We start from the raw sequence: 20,146 nt of genomic DNA, 5'->3' as shown, positions 1-20,146 counted from the left end.
GCATTGTGTACGTAGAAAACAACACATACAAAAAGTATTCAAAAGTAATCTTAGCTGAATGGTTAAAAGGTACTGGGAGCTCCCCCGCCAACACACCTTTTTGGCTTTCCCTTTTCCTGGCTGTCTACAGACCAAGACAGCTACCTAGTTCAGGCTTAGAGAGTTGGCCATTAGACTTGTCTAAAAGAATTAGGAGTGTGGGGAAGTCCTGCCTAATAAGTGAGTGAGATGGGAAGTCTCTTGTCCTAGATTGAGTTTTTTTGGCTTGATTCTCGTCTGGAAACAGTTTGTCATATTCCTTTTAGTTGTATTGTCAGTAGACTCTCTTCTGTAGAGGTTTTGGTTTGGTTTAACGCTAGCTATTATTAATACACGGCAAGTTGTTTAAAGGGATTTTTAAAGTGCTGCTTTTGATAATGTAGAGACAGTATATAATATTGGATCACACCTAAATATTTTCACTACTTCTGCTTTTATTTGCAAGGTGATGATTTAGTGCTAATGAAAATTCATTTTTTATATTTAAAGACTCAGTTTCTGATTCAGGAGTGTGCATCGCTGATTACAAAGCCAAATTTTATCTCCACGTTGTCCTATGCCATTGATAATCCATTGCACTATCAGAAGGTTGGTATTGTTTTTAATCTTTAATAGTCCTAAGAATGTGATCTCATGTTAGGCTTTCTAGAAAGACATTAAACCTTGATCTCATGTCATGTTTTAATTTTAAAGTTTTAAGTAGTTGCATTGGGGTTTTTGTAGCTTTTTAACAAAATCAAACAGTTAATTTGATAAACAGGAAATATTATTAAAACCAAGTCATGTGAAGGCTTAAGCTTGTTAGTCCACAGTTCTAGGACATAGTGTATTGTTTCTAGCTGCACTACAGAATTGTTAATCCCTGTAGTTCCATAATTGGATGAAGAGGTGGTTTCATAAACTTTATGAATATTATAAGTTCTTGTTTTAAAATAAAGTTTGGTTTGTTTCAGAGTTTAAAGCCTGCACCCCACTTATTTGCCCAGCTGAGTAAAGTTCTCAAATTAAGCAAAGTACAAGAGGTAAGCACTTGAAGAAAAGAGATACAGACAAACTTAAAATTAAAAACGGCTATTTGACTGATCAATCTAACCTTTCTTATTTCAGGTAATTTTTGGCCTTGCCCTCTTGAATTCTTCCAGCTCAGATCTCAGAGGTTTTGGTAAGTTCCCTTTTCTCTTAAAAATCCTATAGATTCTTTAAAGTCCATGGGTTATTTTTTATCTTGAGGCTCCATGATTGTAGATTTAGAGAATAAGGATAATTGAAGATAATTTGTTTGTTGCTTGTATGTACTATGTGTATGGCAAAATCTCATAATATAAAATTTGCCTTCATAACCATTTTTAAGTGTATATAGTTCAGTAATGTTAACTCTTTCCATTTTGGTATAGCACATGTCAGTAATTTCATCTTGCCAAATGGGAATATACCCTGTGGGACAACTCTTCAATTCCCCCACCCCTCAGTCCCTGGCAATTGGTTTCTTATTCTGTACCTACCTGTTAAAGCTATGAAAACATTAGAGGGTGAAGGGGGAGTTCGTGAATGAGAATAACGTCATCTGCATTTTGATGATATGTGGCTTCTTCTATATTGTGGTGCAGAAATAACTTGTGGATTTTGGTTTACTTGACTTCCAGCTGCTCAGTTTATCAAACAGAAGCTCCCAGATCTTCTGCGTTCTTACATTGACGCAGACGTCAGTGGAAATCAAGAAGGTGGCTTCCAAGATATAGCAATAGAGGTCCTACACCTCCTCCTCTCCCATCTCCTCTTTGGGCAGAAGGGAGCCTTTGGAGTTGGACAGGAGCAGATAGACGCTTTTCTTAAGACGCTGCGCAGAGGTAAAGGAGAGTGTCTTAGCCTGCAAAAATTAATTTCTTTGGATGAACATAGAGAAATGTTTAGAATATGAGGACAGTGATTCACCTTTCTGTTCTTAAGTTGGTAATCTTTTAAGGAAGTATTTTATAATTTAAAGTATGAAAGCAAGAAAAGCCTCATAGAAAAGGTATAAAATGAACCTAACTTCATCAATTATTTTGTTAGATAAATACAATCTCAGTTTTAAGAAGTAGTATATTTCCATGTAGTCTCTTTTTCTCACTTGAGACCAAGACTATATTATTGTGGTGTGCCCTTTTTAGTTTAAAAAATTTAGTCACTTTTGAGATATCCACTTAACTCCTTGGCTACTGGCATTGTTAGGCTAAGACTCCTGGTTCTATTGTTGCCGTTCTTTCTCTGATCCTTCTTTTAAAGAGAGCAAGTAGTCTTTTTAAGGCAAATCTTTCATAGTAGAACAGCCTCTATTCATTTCTACTGTCAGTTTTTGTTTATATAGTTTAATTTTGAAGTTTTTATTTAAATAGATTCTGATGGCCTGACCTGTGGTGGCGCAGTGGATAATGCGTCGACCTGGAAATGCTGAGGTCGCCGGTTCGAAACCCTGAGCTTGCCTGGTCAAGGCACATATGGGAGTTGATGCTTTCAGCTCCTCCCCCCTTCTCTCTCTGTCTCTCTCTCTCTCCCCCTCTCTCTCTCCTCTCTAAAAATGAATAAAGAAAAAAGAAAAAAAAATAGATTCTGATGTTTGAATGGTCTGTTTCTGATGCTATCCTCTTACTGGAATTGATAGCTGTATTGTAAAAATTTAAAGTTAATATGTAAGGTATGAATTGGTCAATGGATACTGGTATCCTAATAAACAAAATTGAAAAAACACTGATGAGCCATTGCTGTGCTATAAAAACAGGTTTTTGCATTAATGCTGCAATCTTAACTGAGGCTAGCTGTAGTGAAAAAACTGAATCAACTTACTTTGATTATGAACTTGTGGGAGAGTTGAATTTGAAGGGCTTTTAGAGAGTCAAAAAAGATAGATTGTTTAATCAGCATAGCACTTATAACCTTTTCTTTGCACCTTTTCCAGATTTTCCCCAAGAACGCTGTCCTGTGGTGCTTGCACCACTTTTATACCCTGAAAAACGGGACATTCTAATGGACAGGATCCTGCCTGATTCCGGAGGGGTAGCTAAAACCATGATGGAGAGCTCTTTGGCTGATTTCATGCAAGAAGTAGGCTATGGCTTTTGTGCAAGGTTGGTAGCAAGACATTAAACTAATTCCTCTTGTGTCAAGCGCAGTGTAATTCTTTAAAGCAAGCTCTTAAGATTTCTTAACGTGTTACCATCTTTCCCTCTCAAGAATTTACTTCTAAATTTAATCTTCTGCATATTAGTTCTGGAGGCAGCGTAACTATCCTGGTGGCTCCATTTCTATCTCTACCCCCTCCCCCACCTGTTTCTCAAATTCAGCCTAGTTGCCGGGATCAATATTTTGATCTTTTTTTTTTTGAGGGAAGAGAGGGCTGAGGCAAGTGTTTCTCCTTCCTGGCCCCACATGCAATTTTGTCCCTACACCTTAATCTTCTGTCCTCTGCCTTTTCTGTTATTTTTTTGTTTGTTTATTTGTCGTCTTTTTTTTTTATACCCGGCCTCTTGCACATTTTTCCTACGTTCTGGGGGCACCAAAGTAATTTAGTTGTACTTATGACTGTGATGTAATAGATTGTTAATATTTTTATAAAAGTAAATTAAAGGCATTACTGTGCTTTTCTTTAACTTGAAGTGTAATTTTAGCTTTTAAAACTCACATAAACCACATTCCCACTTATGTTTGAAAGTTTTTTTTGTTTTGTTTTTTACACAGAGACAGAGTCAGAAAGAGGGATAGATAGGGACAGACAGACAGGAACAGAGAGGGATGAGAAGCATCAATCATCAGTTTTTCGTTGCGACACCTTAGTTGTTCATCGATTGCTCTCTCATATGTGCCCTGACTGCGGGCCTTCAGCAGACCGAGTAACTCCTTGCACGAGCCAGCGACCTTGGGTCCAAGCTGGTGAGCCTTTGCTCAAACCAGATAAGCCCGCGCTCAAGGTGGCGACCTCAGGGTCTCGAACCTGGGTCCTCCGCATCCCAGTCCAACGCTCTATCCACTGCGCCACCGCCTGGTCCGGCTGAAAGTGTTTTTGTTGTGTGTGTGCAAAGTGAAAAGTTAGGATGCATTTTCAAGGCTCTGTACATGTCAGAATAACCAAACTGACCTTGAATATTAGTGTGGTTTTTTTGTTTTTTGTTTTTTTTTTTACAAAGAGAGTCAGAGAGGGATAGACAAGGACAGACAGACAGGAATGGAGAGATGAGAGTATCAATCATTAGTTTTTCGTTGTGCGTTGCAACACCTTAGTTCACTGATTGCTTTCTCATATGTGCCTTGACCGTGGGCCTTCAGCAGACCAAGTAACCCCTTGCTTGAGCCAGCTAACTTGGGCTTTTGTTCAAACCAGATGAGCCCGTGCCCAAGCTGGCGACCTCAGAATCTCGAACCTGGGTCCTCTGCATCCCAGTCCAATGCTCTATCCACTGCGCCAGGCAATATTAGTATTTTATGGAGTAACTTGAATTATACTGAAGATTGAGATTGTTTTATCTTCATGAAAGATTATTCTTGGCTCACATTTTCTTCATTGATCTCTTAAAGTTTTTCCATTCAGCTAAGTAGGTGGTGTTTTACATTCTTAGGTATATAAAAGTAACAAGAAATGAGGCTTTTTATTTTGCCTATATTAGTAAAACTAGGGATGTCACTCAAGGGCTCATTTTATGTTATCATTTCTTTACCTTGATGTGAGCGGTGGTAGTGTTTTTCTGAAGTAAAATTTCTGTTTCAGTATTGAAGAGTGTCGCAATATAATCATGCAGTTTGGTGTTCGGGAGGTTACAGCTGCCCAGGTTGCAAGAGTCTTAGGAATGATGGCTCGAACTCATTCAGGATTAACAGATGGAATTCCATTACAAGTAAGTGTAGAAATCAGCTATTTTACAACACAAATGAAACGCAGGTGCCCCATTGTTTATTAAATTACAGTATGATTGGTCTTTCTACCAGTCTTCCCTGACTAGATTAAGTAGTTGGGTTTATTTAATTCAAACTTTACTTGTACAGAGTATCTCTGCTCCTGGCAGTGGGATCTGGAGTGATGGAAAAGATAAAAGTGATGGAGCACAGGCGCACACATGGAATGTAGAAGTCTTGATTGATGTTCTCAAAGAACTGGTGAGTGCATGTAATCATGTGTGTACTTTCATAATGTTAGGGTGATTTAACCTACAGAAAGTTAATTTTTTATTTTATTTTATTATGTATTTTTCCGAAGTGAGAATGGGGGGAGGCAGGCAGACAGACTCCCGCATGCGCCCAACCAGGATCCACCAGGCATGCCCACCAGGGGGCGATGCTCATTGGAGGCCATGGAGCCATTCTCAGTGCCCAGGGCTAACTTTGCTCCAGTGGAGCCTTTGCTGTGGGAGAGGAACAGAGAGACAGAGAGAAAGAGATGAAGGGGTGGAGAAGCAGATGGGCACTTCTCCTGTGTGCCCTGTCCTGGAATCAAATCTGGGATTTCAACACGCTGGGGCCAACACTCTTCGCTGAGCCAACAGGCCAGGGCCCAGAAAGTAAATTTTAATGTATAAAATGACCAGCTGAATGAGAGTAGTAATTTTTTCTTGCCTTTATAATTATGTACATAATTCCAGTTTTATTCCTTTGGAGGGTTGCTGTGGAATTTTGAGTGGCACCGCTGAGGTGACTTGGTGGTTTGGGTTATAGGTGTGTGGGGTTTTGGAAGGACTAATTTCTTTTAAAGTAATGATTATGTGAGGAATCATTGAGGAGAAAGAAGATCTTCTGAACATTTTTGTAGGCAGGGAGTAGAAGACACTTTGAGATACACAATGGGTTTGTTTGTTTTGTTTTGATTGCATACCTACCAAGAATGGGAGGAGGAAACCAGCTGGGCAGCATGCCTGTGGATGTACCAAACTTGTCTTTACCTAGGATAATGCTGTTTAACAGTCCATTTATAGTTCTGTTCTTTCACAGTCCGTACTTGAGATAAATTTTAGAAAAATTCTGTTTCTAAATGTTATTACCTTAGAGGGTATGTTATTGATGACTTAGAGTCAGAATACCTCATTTGTAGTTCGCTTTTTGTACCATATACAAAGCAAGCATTAAGGTTTTCTTGGCTTAATAGGAGTCATTTTATGGCAAAACTAAACTGCGATGCTTTAATTGGAGATTTTAAATATACAATGTGCACATGCCTTTTTTTCTTTCAAGCACAAAATATACTTAGTACTTTGTGCAAAGTGTTTGGTACCATATTTCCCCATGTATAAGACGCACAGTTAAAAAAAATGGGTCTGAAAACTGGGTGCATTTTATTATTTTTTTTACAGAGACAGAGAGAGAGAAGGATAGACGGGGACAGACAGGAACGGAGAGATGAGAAGCATCAATCATCAGTTTTTCATTGCACATTGCAACACTTTAGTTGTTCATTGATTGCTTTCTCACATGTGCCTTGACCGTGGGCCTTCAGCAGACTGAGTAACCCTTTGCTGGAGCCAGTGACCTTGGGTTCAAGCTGGTGGGCTCCCCCCCCCCCCCCAAACCAGATGAGCCGGCGCTCAAGCTGGCGACCTCGCTGTCTCGAACCTGGGTCCTCTGCATCCCAGTCCGACGCTCTATCCACTGCACCACCGCCTGGTCAGGGCAAAACTGGGTGCATTTTATACAGTGGTTGTAGACGTATAGCATTTCAAATGCCATAGATCAGTGGTTGGCAAACTGTGGCTCGTGAGCCACATGTGGCTCTTTGGCCCCTTGAGTGTGGCTCTTCCACAAAATACCATGTGTGGGCACTACCTCAATAAGGCATGTACCTACCTATATAGTTTAAGTTTAAAAAATTTGGCTCTCAAAAGAAATTTCAATTGTACTGTTGATATTTGGCTCTGTTGACTATTGAGTTTGCTGACCACTGCCATAGATGGAACTGTGAGGACGAGGCAATATATGAAGACAGTGATTTGTCATCAGACACAGATGAGGACAAGTTAATGGATAGGAATTTTGACAGTTATGAGGAGTTATATGAATTTTTAAGATGAATAAAACTTGTTCAATAACTTGAGGTAATTTTTTTTCTCTTTTCAAATTTTGGGACCCAAATTTAAGGTATGTCTTATACATGGGGAGGGGAAATATGGTAAATTATTATTTTCTTTATGAATTTTTATTTATTCATTTTTATGAGAGGAGAGAAATAGAGAGAGAGAGAGGAAAGAGAGAGAGACAACGGGGAGGAACAGGAAGCATCAACTTCCATAGGTGCCTTGACCAGGCAAGCCCAGGGTTTCAAACCGGAGACCTCAGCATTCCAGTTCGATGCTCTATCCACTGCGCCACCACAGGCCAGGCGGTAAATTATTTTTTATAAACTTGTTTTCTTTGCTTTGTGTTTCTTTAAGGTGTCTCATGTGGTTTTTTTTTTTGTTTGTTTGTTTTTGATATACAGAATCTAGACTTTTCTTGATGCACATACTGCTGTGCTTTGATGAGATCTTATCATTGGTTTACTTCTGCAACTTTGTTCCAAGGTAGTAGAATCTTGGTATAAAGAGGAGGCCTGGCATGAAGAGTTACTTACTTGCCATGTTTGGGATGAGGGTGACATGGGACTTAGTAGAATATGAGAGAAGTCCCATTTGTGTACTCATGGGGTCAGAAGTATGTTGTGAAGAGTACCCTGCTAGTAGAGACAATTTAGTTTGAATGTTAAGAACTTACTTTTTGCCTGACCAGGTGGTGGCGCAGTGGATAGACCATCAAACTGGGATGCCGAGGACCCAGGTTTGAGACCCCAAGGTCACTAGGTTGAGCGTAAGCTCATCTGGCTTGAGGAAAAAACTCACCAGCTTGGACCCAAGGTCGCTGGCTCGAGCAAGGGGTTACTGGGTCTGCTGAAAGCCCACGGTCAAGGCACATATGAGAAAGCAATCAGTGAACAACTATGGTGTCGCAACGAAAAAACTAATGATTGATTCTTTTCATCTCTCTCTCTGTACCTGTAAAAAAATAAATAAATAAAAAAACTTACTTTTTGCTTGACCGGGTAGTGGCAAAGTGGATAGAGCGTCATACAGGGACGCAGAGGACACAGGTTCGAAACCCTCAGGTTGCCAGCTTGAGCTTGGGATCATAGACATGACCCCATGGTTGCTGACTTGAGCTCGAAGGTCACTGGTTTGAGCAAATGGTCACTTGCTCTGCTGTAGGCTCCTGGTCAAGGCACATATGATTAAGCAATCAATGAACAAACTAAGGTGTTGCAATGAAGAATTGATGTTTCTCATCTCTCTCCCTTCTCTCTCTCTCTCTCTTTCACTAAAAATAAAAAAGAAACAAACAAAAAAAAGAATTTACTATTCTAAAGTTTTTTGTAAGTGCCAGAAAGATTCAGATGATTTTGAGTTTATAATTAGAACATCTTGGTTGAACTTCAGATTTAATTTTGCTCTTTGGATGAAGCATCAAAATATGTATACTTTTAGTTCACTCAGCTTTGAAATTTTTTTCGTTTTAGAACCCGAGTTTGAATTTTAAGGAAGTAACTTATGAACTGGACCATCCTGGATTTCAAATTCGTGACAGTAAAGGACTTCGTAATGTGGTTTATGGCATTCAACGGGGTCTGGGTATGGAGGTGTTGTTCCCAGTAGACCTCATATATAGACCATGGAAACATGCAGAAGGCCAGGTAAATGCATGATGTTTAGCAATAGAAGGGGGAAAAACAATGATCTATTTCTTACCTAAGGCCATCTATCCATTGTTTGTTTGTTTGTTTTGGTTTTTTTTTCTGAAGCTGGAAACGGGGAGAGACAGTCAGACAGACTCCCGCATGCGCCTGACCGGGATCCACCCGGCACGCCCACCAGGGGCGATGCTCTGCCAACCAGGGGGCGTCGCTCTGCTGCGACCAGAGCCACTCTAGCGCCTGGGGCATAGGCCAAGGAGCCATCCCCAGCGCCCGGGCCATCTTTGCTCCAATGGAGCCTTGGCTGCGGGAGGGGAAGAGAGAGACAGAGAGGAAGGAGGGGGTGGGGTGGAGAAGCAAAAGGATGCTTCTCCTATGTGCCCTGGCCAGGAATCGAACCCAGGTCCCCCGCACGCCAGGCCGACACTCTACCGCTGAGCCAACCGGCCAGGGCCAAGGCCATCTATTCATTGATTTAAACAGTCTTTTAAAGTAGAATTTGTTTTGTATGGTTCAGAAAAGCAGAAATTCATAAATTTGAAGGAATGTTATCCTATATAGTTTAGTATTACGCAGATTCATTTGGAGTATAGCAATCAAACTGTTTAATGATGTTTGTCTCCAGGGCCATCACATCCTGCACCTTTCATCTGTCTGAATTGTCTGCGATTTTAAAAGAGAAAATAATTAAGATCTTTAAAGGGAAATTGTCGTTCTAATAACCTTATGATTGAGAATAGCCTAATGAAAATGTTCCTGGTTTTTATAGCTTTACTGTTGTATATGGTTGTAAGGACTTTCTCCTCTTGTTCCAGCTCTCCTTTATTCAGCATTCCCTTATAAACCCAGATATCTTCTGTTTTGCTGACTATCCCTGTCATACTGTTGCCACTGATATTCTGAAAGCACCCCCAGAGGATGACAATCGAGAAATTGCCACATGGTAAGCACTCATTTTGCTCTTGAAAGGGTCATTTTTACTTTCTTGAAAAAAAAAAGAAGAAATTAATAGTTAGCAGTTACAAAATTTAAATGAAACTTTGTTTTTTTGTTTTTGTATTTTTCTGAAGTGAGATGCAGGGAGGCAGAGAGACAGACTCCAGCATGTGCCCGACAGGGATCCACCCGGCATGCCCACCGGGGGGCAATGCTCGGCCCTTCTGGGGCATTGCTCTCTTGCAACCAGAGCCATTCTAAGGCCTGAAGCGGAGACCATGGAGCCATCCTCAGCGCCTGGGCCAACTTGCTCCAATGGAGCCTTGGCTGTGGAGAGGAGAGAGAGACAGAGAGAAAGGAGAGAGGGGGAAGGGTGGAGAAGCAGATGGGCACTTTTTCTGTGTGGCCTGGCCGGGAATTGAACCCAGGACTTCACACGCTGCTAGACCGACGCTCTACCACTGAGCCAACTGGCTAGGGCCACCTTAACTTTTTATAGAGTGATGATGGATAAAAATCTGTTTTTCATCCCATCACTAGATAGTTACATCTCACCTCTTGTAAGGTCTGCCATTAGATATTTTTTCAAACTTTAATTGTTGGAAGGAGGTTTATAAATATTCTTAGTATTCGATTCCTTTATTCTCTGTTGATTTGCTTTTTTAAAATAATAGCTCATTATGGCCAACCCATCAAATCTAAAACTTTCAGCAAAATTGCGTGGTTTCTCTGAGTTCTGGTTTCAAGTTTCTGAGGGAGAATCTGACTCTGGCCTTGTGGTTTCTCCTACAAGGAGATCACTTCTCTTTGGGGAGGTGAGGTGAGGCTGGTGGAAGTACCTCATTCCTGTTGAGACACACACATGGCTATAGGAAAGGGGCATGGCTTGGATTGGTCCCCAGGGCATCTGCTTTACAATGTTGTTGTTTTTCCTCCACCATACTCTACTGGAGCACTTTTCTGACATGTAGCAGATTATTTTTATTTTATTTTTGGCCATGGGAGGTAGTTTTAGGACAGTTTAAAGCCCTTGAGGTTGCCAGATCTTCTGAAAGTAGGGTTGGCAAAAATTTCTTGTAAAGGGTTAGTTAACATCTGGCTTTGCAGATCAAATGGTGTCTGTAGCAACTTAACTCTTTTTTTATAGCACAATAAAAGGAGTGTTTGTAATTATGGAAATGGCAAGTGGTGTCCCTTTTCCCTCATTTATTCTCTGTTAATTTGGACTGCCTTTGAAATAAGTTTTGTACACCTAGATTTTCACTGATGTATCTTACTCGCATTTTTGTTAGGAAGAGCTTGGATTTGATTGAATCTCTGCTGAGGCTCGCAGAGGTGGGGCAGTATGAGCAAGTCAAGCAGCTCTTCAGCTTCCCTATCAAACACTGTCCAGATATGCTGGTGTTGGCCTTACTGCAAATCAACACCTCCTGGCACACCTTGCGCCATGAACTCATCTCCACTCTGATGCCAATTTTCCTTGGGAACCATCCTAACTCTGCTATTATTTTGCACTATGCATGGCATGGGCAGGTAAGACATGATCATTTCTTTGTCAGAAGGTGTTCAGTGAGGGAAGTTGTCAGTCTTGGAATTATGACAGTCTGGAAAAGTCACACTTCTATAAAGATTATTATCTTTTTCTATCATGTGGCTATTGAGGTGTAAAAATTAAAGGACTAAAAAATTTAGTGCTATATTACGAAAGCTCTATGTTGCTAGGGCCACAGTATCCTTTTGATAACAGTAAGGAGCCTCATCATTGATCCAGGAAACAGAAGGTACTCATTTACTTTCTAACAGTAAATAGGGAGGGGTGTCACAAATCAATTTCGGTGGCAGTACTTTCTATTTTACCCCAGTCAAGCATTTATATTTTATTTTAGTTTCTGGTGAAATACTGTCAAGCTCCTGTGCTTTTCACACTCTTATTTTGTAAAACGTATTTGACAGAAATTCTTCTGTCCATCAATTTTTTAAAATTTAATTTTATATATTTGAAATCATTTATTGAATGAAAAATTTTTTTGAGAGAGAGAGACAGCAAAAGAGAGATGAGAAGCATGAACATGTAGTTGCTTCACTTTAGTTGTTCATTGATTGCTTCTCGTATAGGCCCTGATGGGGTGGCTCAAGCTGAGCCAGTGGGACCCCTTGCTCAGTCCAGCGACCTTGGGATCATGTCACTGATCCCGTGTTCAAGCCAAGAGCCTGTGCTCAAGCCTGGCAACCTCAGCGTTCTGGGTCGACACTCTAACCACTGCACCCATCACACAGGTCAGGCTTTTTTTTTTTTCCTTGTTAGTTTGTATTTTTAATGACAAATGCAAAAGGTTAAGAGAAAGCTGTCATCTTTTCCTTTACATCACATGCCCTTTGTGGCTACTGTTTTCTTTTAATTATTTTTATAGTAGTTTATCTTTGTATATCAGTACTTTCCAGTACTCTACTTGTAAATGAAGAATTTTAGCCTTTTGTTTCATGCCGTTCAATCAGGTCTCCTCCATTTGCAAAAACTAAGATTGTGCATGGTACACTTAATAGTTTAAAGAAATTAAAGAATGTTTAACAAACATTTAACCCAAAGTTTGCAGCCCAGACATTCTTTTTGTGTGTGTGTGTGTGTGTTTTTCTGAAGTTGGAAACGGGGAGGCAGTCAGACAGACTCCTGCATGTGCCCGACCGGGATCCACCCGGCACGCCCACCAGGGAGCGATGCTCTGCCCATCTGGGGCGTTGCTCTGTTGCAACCAGAGCTATTCTAGTGCCTGAGGCAGAGGTCGCAGAGCCGTCCTCGGGGCCCACGCCACTTTGCTCCAATGGAGCCTTGGCTGTGGGAGGGGAAGAGAGACAGAGAGGAAGGAGAGGGGGAGGAGTGGAGAAGCAGATGGGCGTTTCACCTGTGTGCCCTGGCCGGGAATCGAACCCGGGACTCCTGCACGTCAGTCTGACGCTCTACCACTGAGCCAACCGGCCAGGGCCAACCCAGACATTCTTAACATCTTTCTCACTGCTAGAACAGTTATTAAAGTGGTTTAGATAGAGTGATAGCAATTGCTTTGCCATCACTTCTTTGAGAAGTACTAAATTTCAACTATTTGGTTTTTTATCATTTAGCTGCAAGCCTTTATATTTTATATCACTTCTCATCCAGGCTGTATACTGGTAAAAAAAAAAAAAAATTTTTTTTTAAATAATTACAATGACATTCTCATTTGTGAAAATTGACTTATAACAAACACCACTCTCAGAAATGCTAGTACAACACTACTATGAAATGAGAAATAATGACCTTAACATGTTTCCTTTTTACTATATACTATTAACTTGTAATTTAACTTCAAGGAATTAATATATAATATATACTTGATGTATCCATGTGTTCATATCATAATCTAATTTTTTGTTTAAAAATGCGTAGGCAGCCCTGGACAGTTTGCTCAGGAGGTTAGAGCGTTGTCCTAATACTCAAAGGTTGTAGGTTTGGTCCCTGGTCAGGGCACATACAGGAACAGATTGGTGTTTTTCTCTCTCTCTCACCACATCCTCCCTCTCGCTCGCTCTCTCTCTCTCTGAAATCAATCAATATATTTTTTTTAATCAGAAAAGAAAATGCATAGGCAGATTTTATAAGAAATTTGTTTAGTGACAAGATAGCCCCAGGGTTTAGGGGCAGGCTTCATTTTCATGATGTGGAAATAACTGCTCTCCCCACAAAGAATGTCATTATGATCAGTACTTGAGGCTCATACTTCATGTCTGTACTGGTGACAGGCCTCATTTTTACATAAAAACAACAAGTAAAATTAGCTGGACATTTGCAGTAGTGCCTGTCAAGATGTTCTGCAGCTTTACTATTTAACCCTCCTTTTCTTTTCTTAGGGACAGTCTCCCTCAATCCGCCAACTTATCATGCATGCAATGGCAGAATGGTACATGCGAGGGGAGCAGTATGACCAGGCCAAATTGTCTCGAATACTTGATGTGGCCCAGGACTTGAAGGTGAGCTTGGAGGGACAGAATAACACATTTATATTTATTTATTTATTTAGTTAGTTAGTTATTTAATTCCCCTTTTTCCAAGTGAGAGGAGGGGAGATAAAGAGATTCCCCACATATGCCCCAACTAACAACTAAGATCCACCCTCCATTTGGGGCTGATGCTCTGCCCATCTGTGACCATGCTTGCAAACAAGCTATTTTCAGTTCCTGAGGCGGAGGCTCCACTGAGCCATTCTTCGTGCCCAGGGCCATGCTTGAACCAATGGAGCCATGGCTGTGGGAAGCATAAAGAAAGGGAGGGTGGGATGAGGTGTAGAAGCAAATGGTCAACTCTCCTGTGTGCCCTGACTGGGAATCAACACATGTTGAGCCAACGCTCGACCACTGAGTCAGGGCCAATTTTTATTTATTAATAATAAAAAACAACTCATTTTATGTAACATAGATGCCTTGGGAATAATTCGCATATAACAACTTTTAGCTAAAATGAGAGAGGAATTTTTTAACTAGAAAGGGATTGGAAGCAGAGTGGTTTTAGAGATGTAAAAATACGGCAAAATTCATTTTTATTGGACTGAATTTTGTTAGCTTTTTATCTAATATATATGTTATTTTAATGTGTATTGATTTTTAGAGAGGAAGGGAAAGAGAAAGACAGGAACATTAGTCTATTTCTGTATCTGCTTGACTGGATCGAACCAGCAACCTCTTGGGATGATGCTCTGACCAACTGAGCTAGCCAGCCAGGGCTGAATTATGTTAGTTTTTCAGTGATATTTGCAATGGCTATTTTATTTTAAAGTAAGTCATAATTGATCTCAGATGTAATCTGGGAGATAACAATTTTTGGAGAAGCTGCTTTTTTCAGCCCTTTTGCAAAATTCATTAGCATTAACCTGACCTTTTGAGAAATAGTGTGACTCTTGATGCCTTTGATAACTAGGGGCATATAGTACATATAGTACTAGTGTTATAGATTTATTCAGGTTAGAATAAGATGGAGTTTAGATTGTTAAAAATGAATCAGGATTATTTTTTATGTTTTGTATCTTGTTCTGCTTTAGTAGTAGTTACTTGAAAAAGTACAGGGTAAACTATTTAAAGGTAAAGTCAGTTTGAAATGTTTACCTTATTTTAAGTAGAGACTAATGTTACAATTGAAGGACTACGCTGCTTAAAAAATTGTGGCTACAAAAATATTAGCAGTATGTTTTATTTAGGCTTATTTATGAAAATAAAAGCCAGAAACGGAAAATAGGACAGAGAGATAGAAAATGATTTAATTGCTTGACTTGTAGTTTCTAATGTTCTTTTTCTAGGCCTTGTCAATGCTGCTAAATGGTACTCCATTTGCCTTTGTTATTGACCTTGCTGCACTTGCTTCACGTCGTGAATACCTCAAACTTGACAAGTGGCTCACAGATAAAATTCGAGAGCATGGAGTAAGCAGGATTTGTCCATTTATTACTGATTTTAAATATTAATGTCTAAAATAGTTGAAGAGAAAAATTACCTTTTAATTGTGTCAGTTAAGATGTTACTCTGGATTTTAGTCATGGTGCTTAGTCTTTAATCTATAATCAGTTAAAATCAATTTCAAATACACAGAGATGTTCTCTTTTTTCAGGAGCCTTTTATCCAGGCATGCATGACTTTTTTAAAGAGACGGTGCCCTTCTATCTTGGGTGGACTTGCCCCAGAGAAAGATCAGCCCAAAAGTGCACAACTTCCTCCAGAAACTCTGGCGACGATGTTGGCCTGTTTACAAGCTTGTGCAGGGTAAGAAGAGCATGCTTGAAAATGACCGTCTAATTTTGGAATTGAATTATATTGGTAATTGTTGATTTGGGGAAGAATGGATAAATAATTTTTAAATTTAAAGTACTGTATACTAAAAATACATACCAGCTTCACTTGAGTTTTTTTGTTTTTGTTTGTTTTTTTCTGTTTTTTTTTTTCTTTTTTTTCTGATGCTGGAAACGGGGAGGCAGTCAGACAGACTCCCGCATGCGCCCGACCGGTTTCCACCCGGCACGCCCACCAGGGGGCGATATTCTGCCCATCCGGTGCGTCGTTCAGTCGCAACCAGAGCCACTCTAGCGCCTGGGGCAGAGGCCAAGGAGCCATCCCCAGCGCCCGGGCCATCTTTTGCTCCAATGGAGCCTCGGCTGCGGGAGGGGAAGAGAGAGACAGAGAGGAAGGAGAGGGGGAGGGGTGGAGAAGCAGATGGGCGCCTCTCCTGTGTGCCCTGGCCGGGAATCGAACCGGGGACTTCCGCACGCCAGGCCGACGCTCTACCACTGAGCCAACCGGCCAGGGCCTGTTTTTTTTTTATATAAGGTGTATGATAGGGTTTCAGTTACATGTTTTGGGTGTGGATGTTTGTCCCAACACCATTTGTTGAAAAGGCTGGTCTTTCCCTTTTATATAAAATCAATCGCCCAGCCTGACCAGGTGGTGCAGTGGATAGAGTGTCAGACTAGGACATGGAGGACCCAGGTTTGAAACCCTGAGGTTGCCAGCGTGAGCATGGGCTCATCTGGTTTGAGCAAGGGCCACTCACTCAGCTGTAGCAACCCACCTTCAGTCAAGGCACATATGAGAAAGCAATCAATGAACAACTAAGGTGCCGCAAACGAAGAATTGATGCTTCTAATCTCTCTCCCTTCCTGTCTGTCCCTTTCTCTGTCACAAAAAAAAAAAAAAATCAACTGCTCATATGTCTATGTTTTATTTCTGGACACTTAATTTTATTCCATTGATCTATATGTCTATCCTTATATCAGTTCCACACTGTCTTGATTACTAGAACTTTTTATTAAGTTTTGAAGTTGGGATGTATGAATCTTTAAATTAGTTGCTCTTTTTCAAGATTGTTTTGGTTGTTCTGGGTCTCTTGTTTTTCCATATGAATTTTAGGACCAGCTTGTCAACTTTTGCAAAGAAATTGGAAAGTAGTCCACTGGTATTTTGATAAGGATTGTGTTGCAACTTTTGATCATTTTAGTGAATATGCCGCTCAACAAAGTTGAGTCTTCTAATCATGAATCTGAGATGTTTATCCATTTATTTCTGTAATTTTTTTTTTTTTTCCAGAGAGAGGGATAGACAGGGACAGACAGACAAGGAAAAGAGAGAGATGAGAAGCATCAATCATTAGTTTTTCTTTGCGCATTGTAACACCTTAGTTGTTCATTGATTGCTTTCTCATATATGCCTTGACCGCGGGCCTTCAGCAGACTGAGTAACCCCTTGCTGGAGCCAGCAACCTTGGGTTCAAGTGGGCTTTTTGCTCAAACCAGATGAGCCCACGCTCAATGTGGCGGCCTCGGGGTCTCGAACCTGGGTCCTCTGCATCCCAGTCCAATGCTCTATCCACTGTGCCACCGCCTGGTCAGGCTATTTCTGTAATATTTTTTTAGTGATGTTTTGTTGTTTTCATTGCACAAGTCTTGCACTTGTTGAGTATTTTATACAAGTCATATCATTGGTTATTGGAGATAGTTTTATTTTTTCTTTCCCACCTGGGTGCCTTTTCTTTTTCTTGCCAACTTTCTCTAGCATGAACCTTCAGTCTATTGTTGAATAAAAGTAGTGAGAGCAGACATCCCTGTCTTAAGATTTTTAGGAGGAAAGTCCCTATTTTCACTCTTAAGTGTGATTTATTTTATTTAGTGTGATGTATCTTAGATGCCCTTCAGGTTGAGTTTTTCTTACCTTCTAGTTATAGTTAGTTGGGTGCTTTATCATGAAAGCATTTTGACATATGCCTCTACCTGCATCCATTGAGATGATCATGCGTCTCAACGAAAAACTGATGATTGATGCTTCTCATCTCTCTCTGTTCCTGTATGTCTGTCCCTGTCTATCCCTCTCTTTGACTCTCTCTGTCTCCCTAAAGAAAAAATAAGGCAATTATTTGTTGTGGAACCTTAGTTGTTCATTGATTGCTTTCTTGTATGTGCCTTGACCCTGGGGGCTATAGCAGACCGAGTGATCCCTTGCTCAAACCAGATGAGCCCGCACTCAAGCTGGTGACCTTGGGGTTTCGAACCTGGGTCCTCCGCATCACAGTCTGACGCTCTATCCACTACGCCACCAACTGGTCAGGCATCTATTTTTCTTTTAATTATTTTGACAAGAGAGACAGGAAGAGAGAAGAGATGAGAAGCATAAATTTGTAATTGTGGCACTTTAGCTGTTCAATTATTTCTTCTCATACGTGCCTTAATGGAGGAAGAGGGTGCTTAGGCTGAGCCAGTGATCCCTTGCTCAATTCTACAACTCTGAGCTTAAGCCAGCGACCTCAGGGTTTTGAACCTGGGACCTCAGAATCCCAGGTTGACATTCCATCCACTGCACCACCACAGGCCAGAATTTTTTTTTTTTTTTTTTTTATACAGAGACAGCGAGAGAGTCAGAGAGAGGGATAAATAGGGACAGACAGACAGGAACGGAGACAGATGAGAAGCATCAATCATTAGTTTTTCATTGTGACACCTTAGTTGTTCATTGATTGCTTTCTCATATGTGCCTTGACCATGGGCCTTCAGCAGACTGAGTAACCCCTTGCTCGAGCCTGCGACCTTGGGTCCAAGCTGGTGAGCTTTGCTCAAACCAGATGAGTCCGCACTCAAGCTGGGGACCTCGGGGTCTCGAACCTGGGTCCTCTGCATCCCAGTCTGATGCTCTATCCACTGCGCCACCGCCTGGTCAGGCCAGAATTTTTTTTTTAATATGCCAATTTTTATTTCTCGATTACGGGAAATTAGAAGTTGGTTACATGATGGTTTTTTAAATCAAATTTATTGGTTTGACATTGGTTTGAGGTGTACAGTTGTATATAATACATCATTTATATATTGTGTGATCACCACCCAAAGTAAATTCTACTTCTGTTACCATTTATATACCCTTTCTCCTCTTCTACTTTTGTCCCAGTTTCCAGATATTTTTTTTCTTTATTGGGGTGTTTTTGAGTTTGAATTTCCACCTTTGAAATGCTTTAGGTTTGCTATTAAGTGTTTTCATTATTATATGAAAGTATTCTGTAATTTCCTTTGATATATTGTTTATAAAAGTATATTGTTTAAAAATATATTGTTTAATTTCCACATATTGTGAATTTGCTAGTTTTACTTTTGTTACTGCTTTTCAATTTTTTTTATATTGATTTGACAGGGAGAGAGGGAAAGAAAGCAGAGATGGAGAGAAAGACATCAGTTTGTAGTTCCACTTATTTATGCATTCATTGGTTACTCTTGTATGTGCCCTGACCTGGGATTGAACTCATAACCTTGGTGTATCAGGACAGTGTTCTAACCCAGGGGTCAGGGAACTTTTTTGCTGAGAGAGCCATAAACGCCACATATTTTAAAATGTAATTCCGTGAGAGCCATACAACGACCCGTGAACATTACGCATTATCCAATAAAAATTTGTTGTTGTCCCGAAGGACAGCTGTGATTGGCTCTAGCCACCCGCAACTATGAACATGAGCAGTAGGAAATGAATGGATTGTAAGACATGAGAATGTTTTATATTTTTAACATTATTATTATTATTTTTATTAAAGATTTGTCTGTTAGCCAGATGCAGCCATCAAAAGAGCCACATCTGGCTCGCGAGCCATAGGTTCCTGACCCATGTTCTAACCAATGGCCAGGGCCTTGTTACTGATTCTAATTTCATTGTGGTAGAAGAGTATACATACTTTATATGATTTTGGTCTCTTTAAAAAATTCATTGAGACCGGCCCTGCCCGGTTGGCTCAATGGTAGAGCGTCGGCCTGGCGTGCGGGGGACCCGGGTTCAATTCCCGGCCAGGGCACATAGGAGAAGCGCCCATTTGCTTCTCCACCCCCCCTCCTTCCTCTCTGTCTCTCTCTTCCTCTCCCTCAGCCAAGGCTCCATTGGAGCAAAGATGGCCCGGGCGCTAGGGATGGCTCCTTGGCCTCTGCCCCAGGCGCTAGAGTGGTTCTGGTCGCAGCAGAGCAACGCCCCCAGAGGGGCAGAGCATCGCCCTCTGGTGGGCAGAGCGTAGACCCTGGTGGGCGTGCCGGGTGGATCCCGGTCGGGCGCATGTGGGAGTCTGTCTGACTGTCTCCCCGTTTCCAGCTTCAGAAAAATTAAAATAATAATAATAATAATAATAATAATTCATTGAGACCATTGCCCTGGCTAAGTGGCTTGGTTGGTCAAAATACCATCTCAAAGCATATTAGTGTCCAGTTCCATTCTGGTCAGGGACAGGATCAACGTTCCTGTCTCTTTCTTGCATGCACCCCCTCCTTCATTTTCCCTTTTCCCTAAAACAAATAAAAATAAGCATTGAAAAAATAAATTCCTGGAGACTTGTAATATAGTCTATCCTAGAGAATTTTTCACATGTGCTTACAAAGGATGTGTAGTCTCTGTTGGGTAGGGTATGTTCTGTGTATGTCTGTTCGGTTAGAATCTTTACAGTGCTGCTGAAACCTTATATTCATGTCTGTT

The 20,146-nt window shown here is 40.8% G+C and overlaps 1 protein-coding gene across 9 annotated transcripts in view; it reads left to right on the top strand.

Annotated features, from left to right (window-relative positions):
- The window catches only part of CNOT1 (CCR4-NOT transcription complex subunit 1), an 89,488-nt gene that overhangs the window by 30,628 nt on the left and 38,714 nt on the right, over positions 1 to 20,146 (top strand). For all 9 annotated transcript variants that reach the window (XM_066349477.1, XM_066349474.1, XM_066349478.1 and 6 more), the window contains 13 exons: positions 529 to 627; positions 993 to 1,061; positions 1,147 to 1,201; positions 1,683 to 1,886; positions 2,975 to 3,143; positions 4,778 to 4,904; positions 5,053 to 5,163; positions 8,540 to 8,713; positions 9,529 to 9,656; positions 10,942 to 11,182; positions 13,532 to 13,651; positions 14,971 to 15,093; positions 15,279 to 15,430. In XM_066349477.1, coding sequence (XP_066205574.1) covers positions 529 to 627; positions 993 to 1,061; positions 1,147 to 1,201; positions 1,683 to 1,886; positions 2,975 to 3,143; positions 4,778 to 4,904; positions 5,053 to 5,163; positions 8,540 to 8,713; positions 9,529 to 9,656; positions 10,942 to 11,182; positions 13,532 to 13,651; positions 14,971 to 15,093; positions 15,279 to 15,430 — 1,772 coding nt within the window. The remainder of the gene's footprint in view (positions 1 to 528; positions 628 to 992; positions 1,062 to 1,146; positions 1,202 to 1,682; positions 1,887 to 2,974; positions 3,144 to 4,777; positions 4,905 to 5,052; positions 5,164 to 8,539; positions 8,714 to 9,528; positions 9,657 to 10,941; positions 11,183 to 13,531; positions 13,652 to 14,970; positions 15,094 to 15,278; positions 15,431 to 20,146) is intronic.

The sequence above is a fragment of the Saccopteryx leptura genome, chromosome 9 (assembly GCF_036850995.1).
Source record: "Saccopteryx leptura isolate mSacLep1 chromosome 9, mSacLep1_pri_phased_curated, whole genome shotgun sequence".
Lineage (NCBI taxonomy): Eukaryota > Metazoa > Chordata > Mammalia > Chiroptera > Emballonuridae > Saccopteryx > Saccopteryx leptura.
The sequence above is the reverse complement of the archived record's forward strand: the minus strand, read 5'-3'. Positions and strand labels throughout refer to the sequence as shown.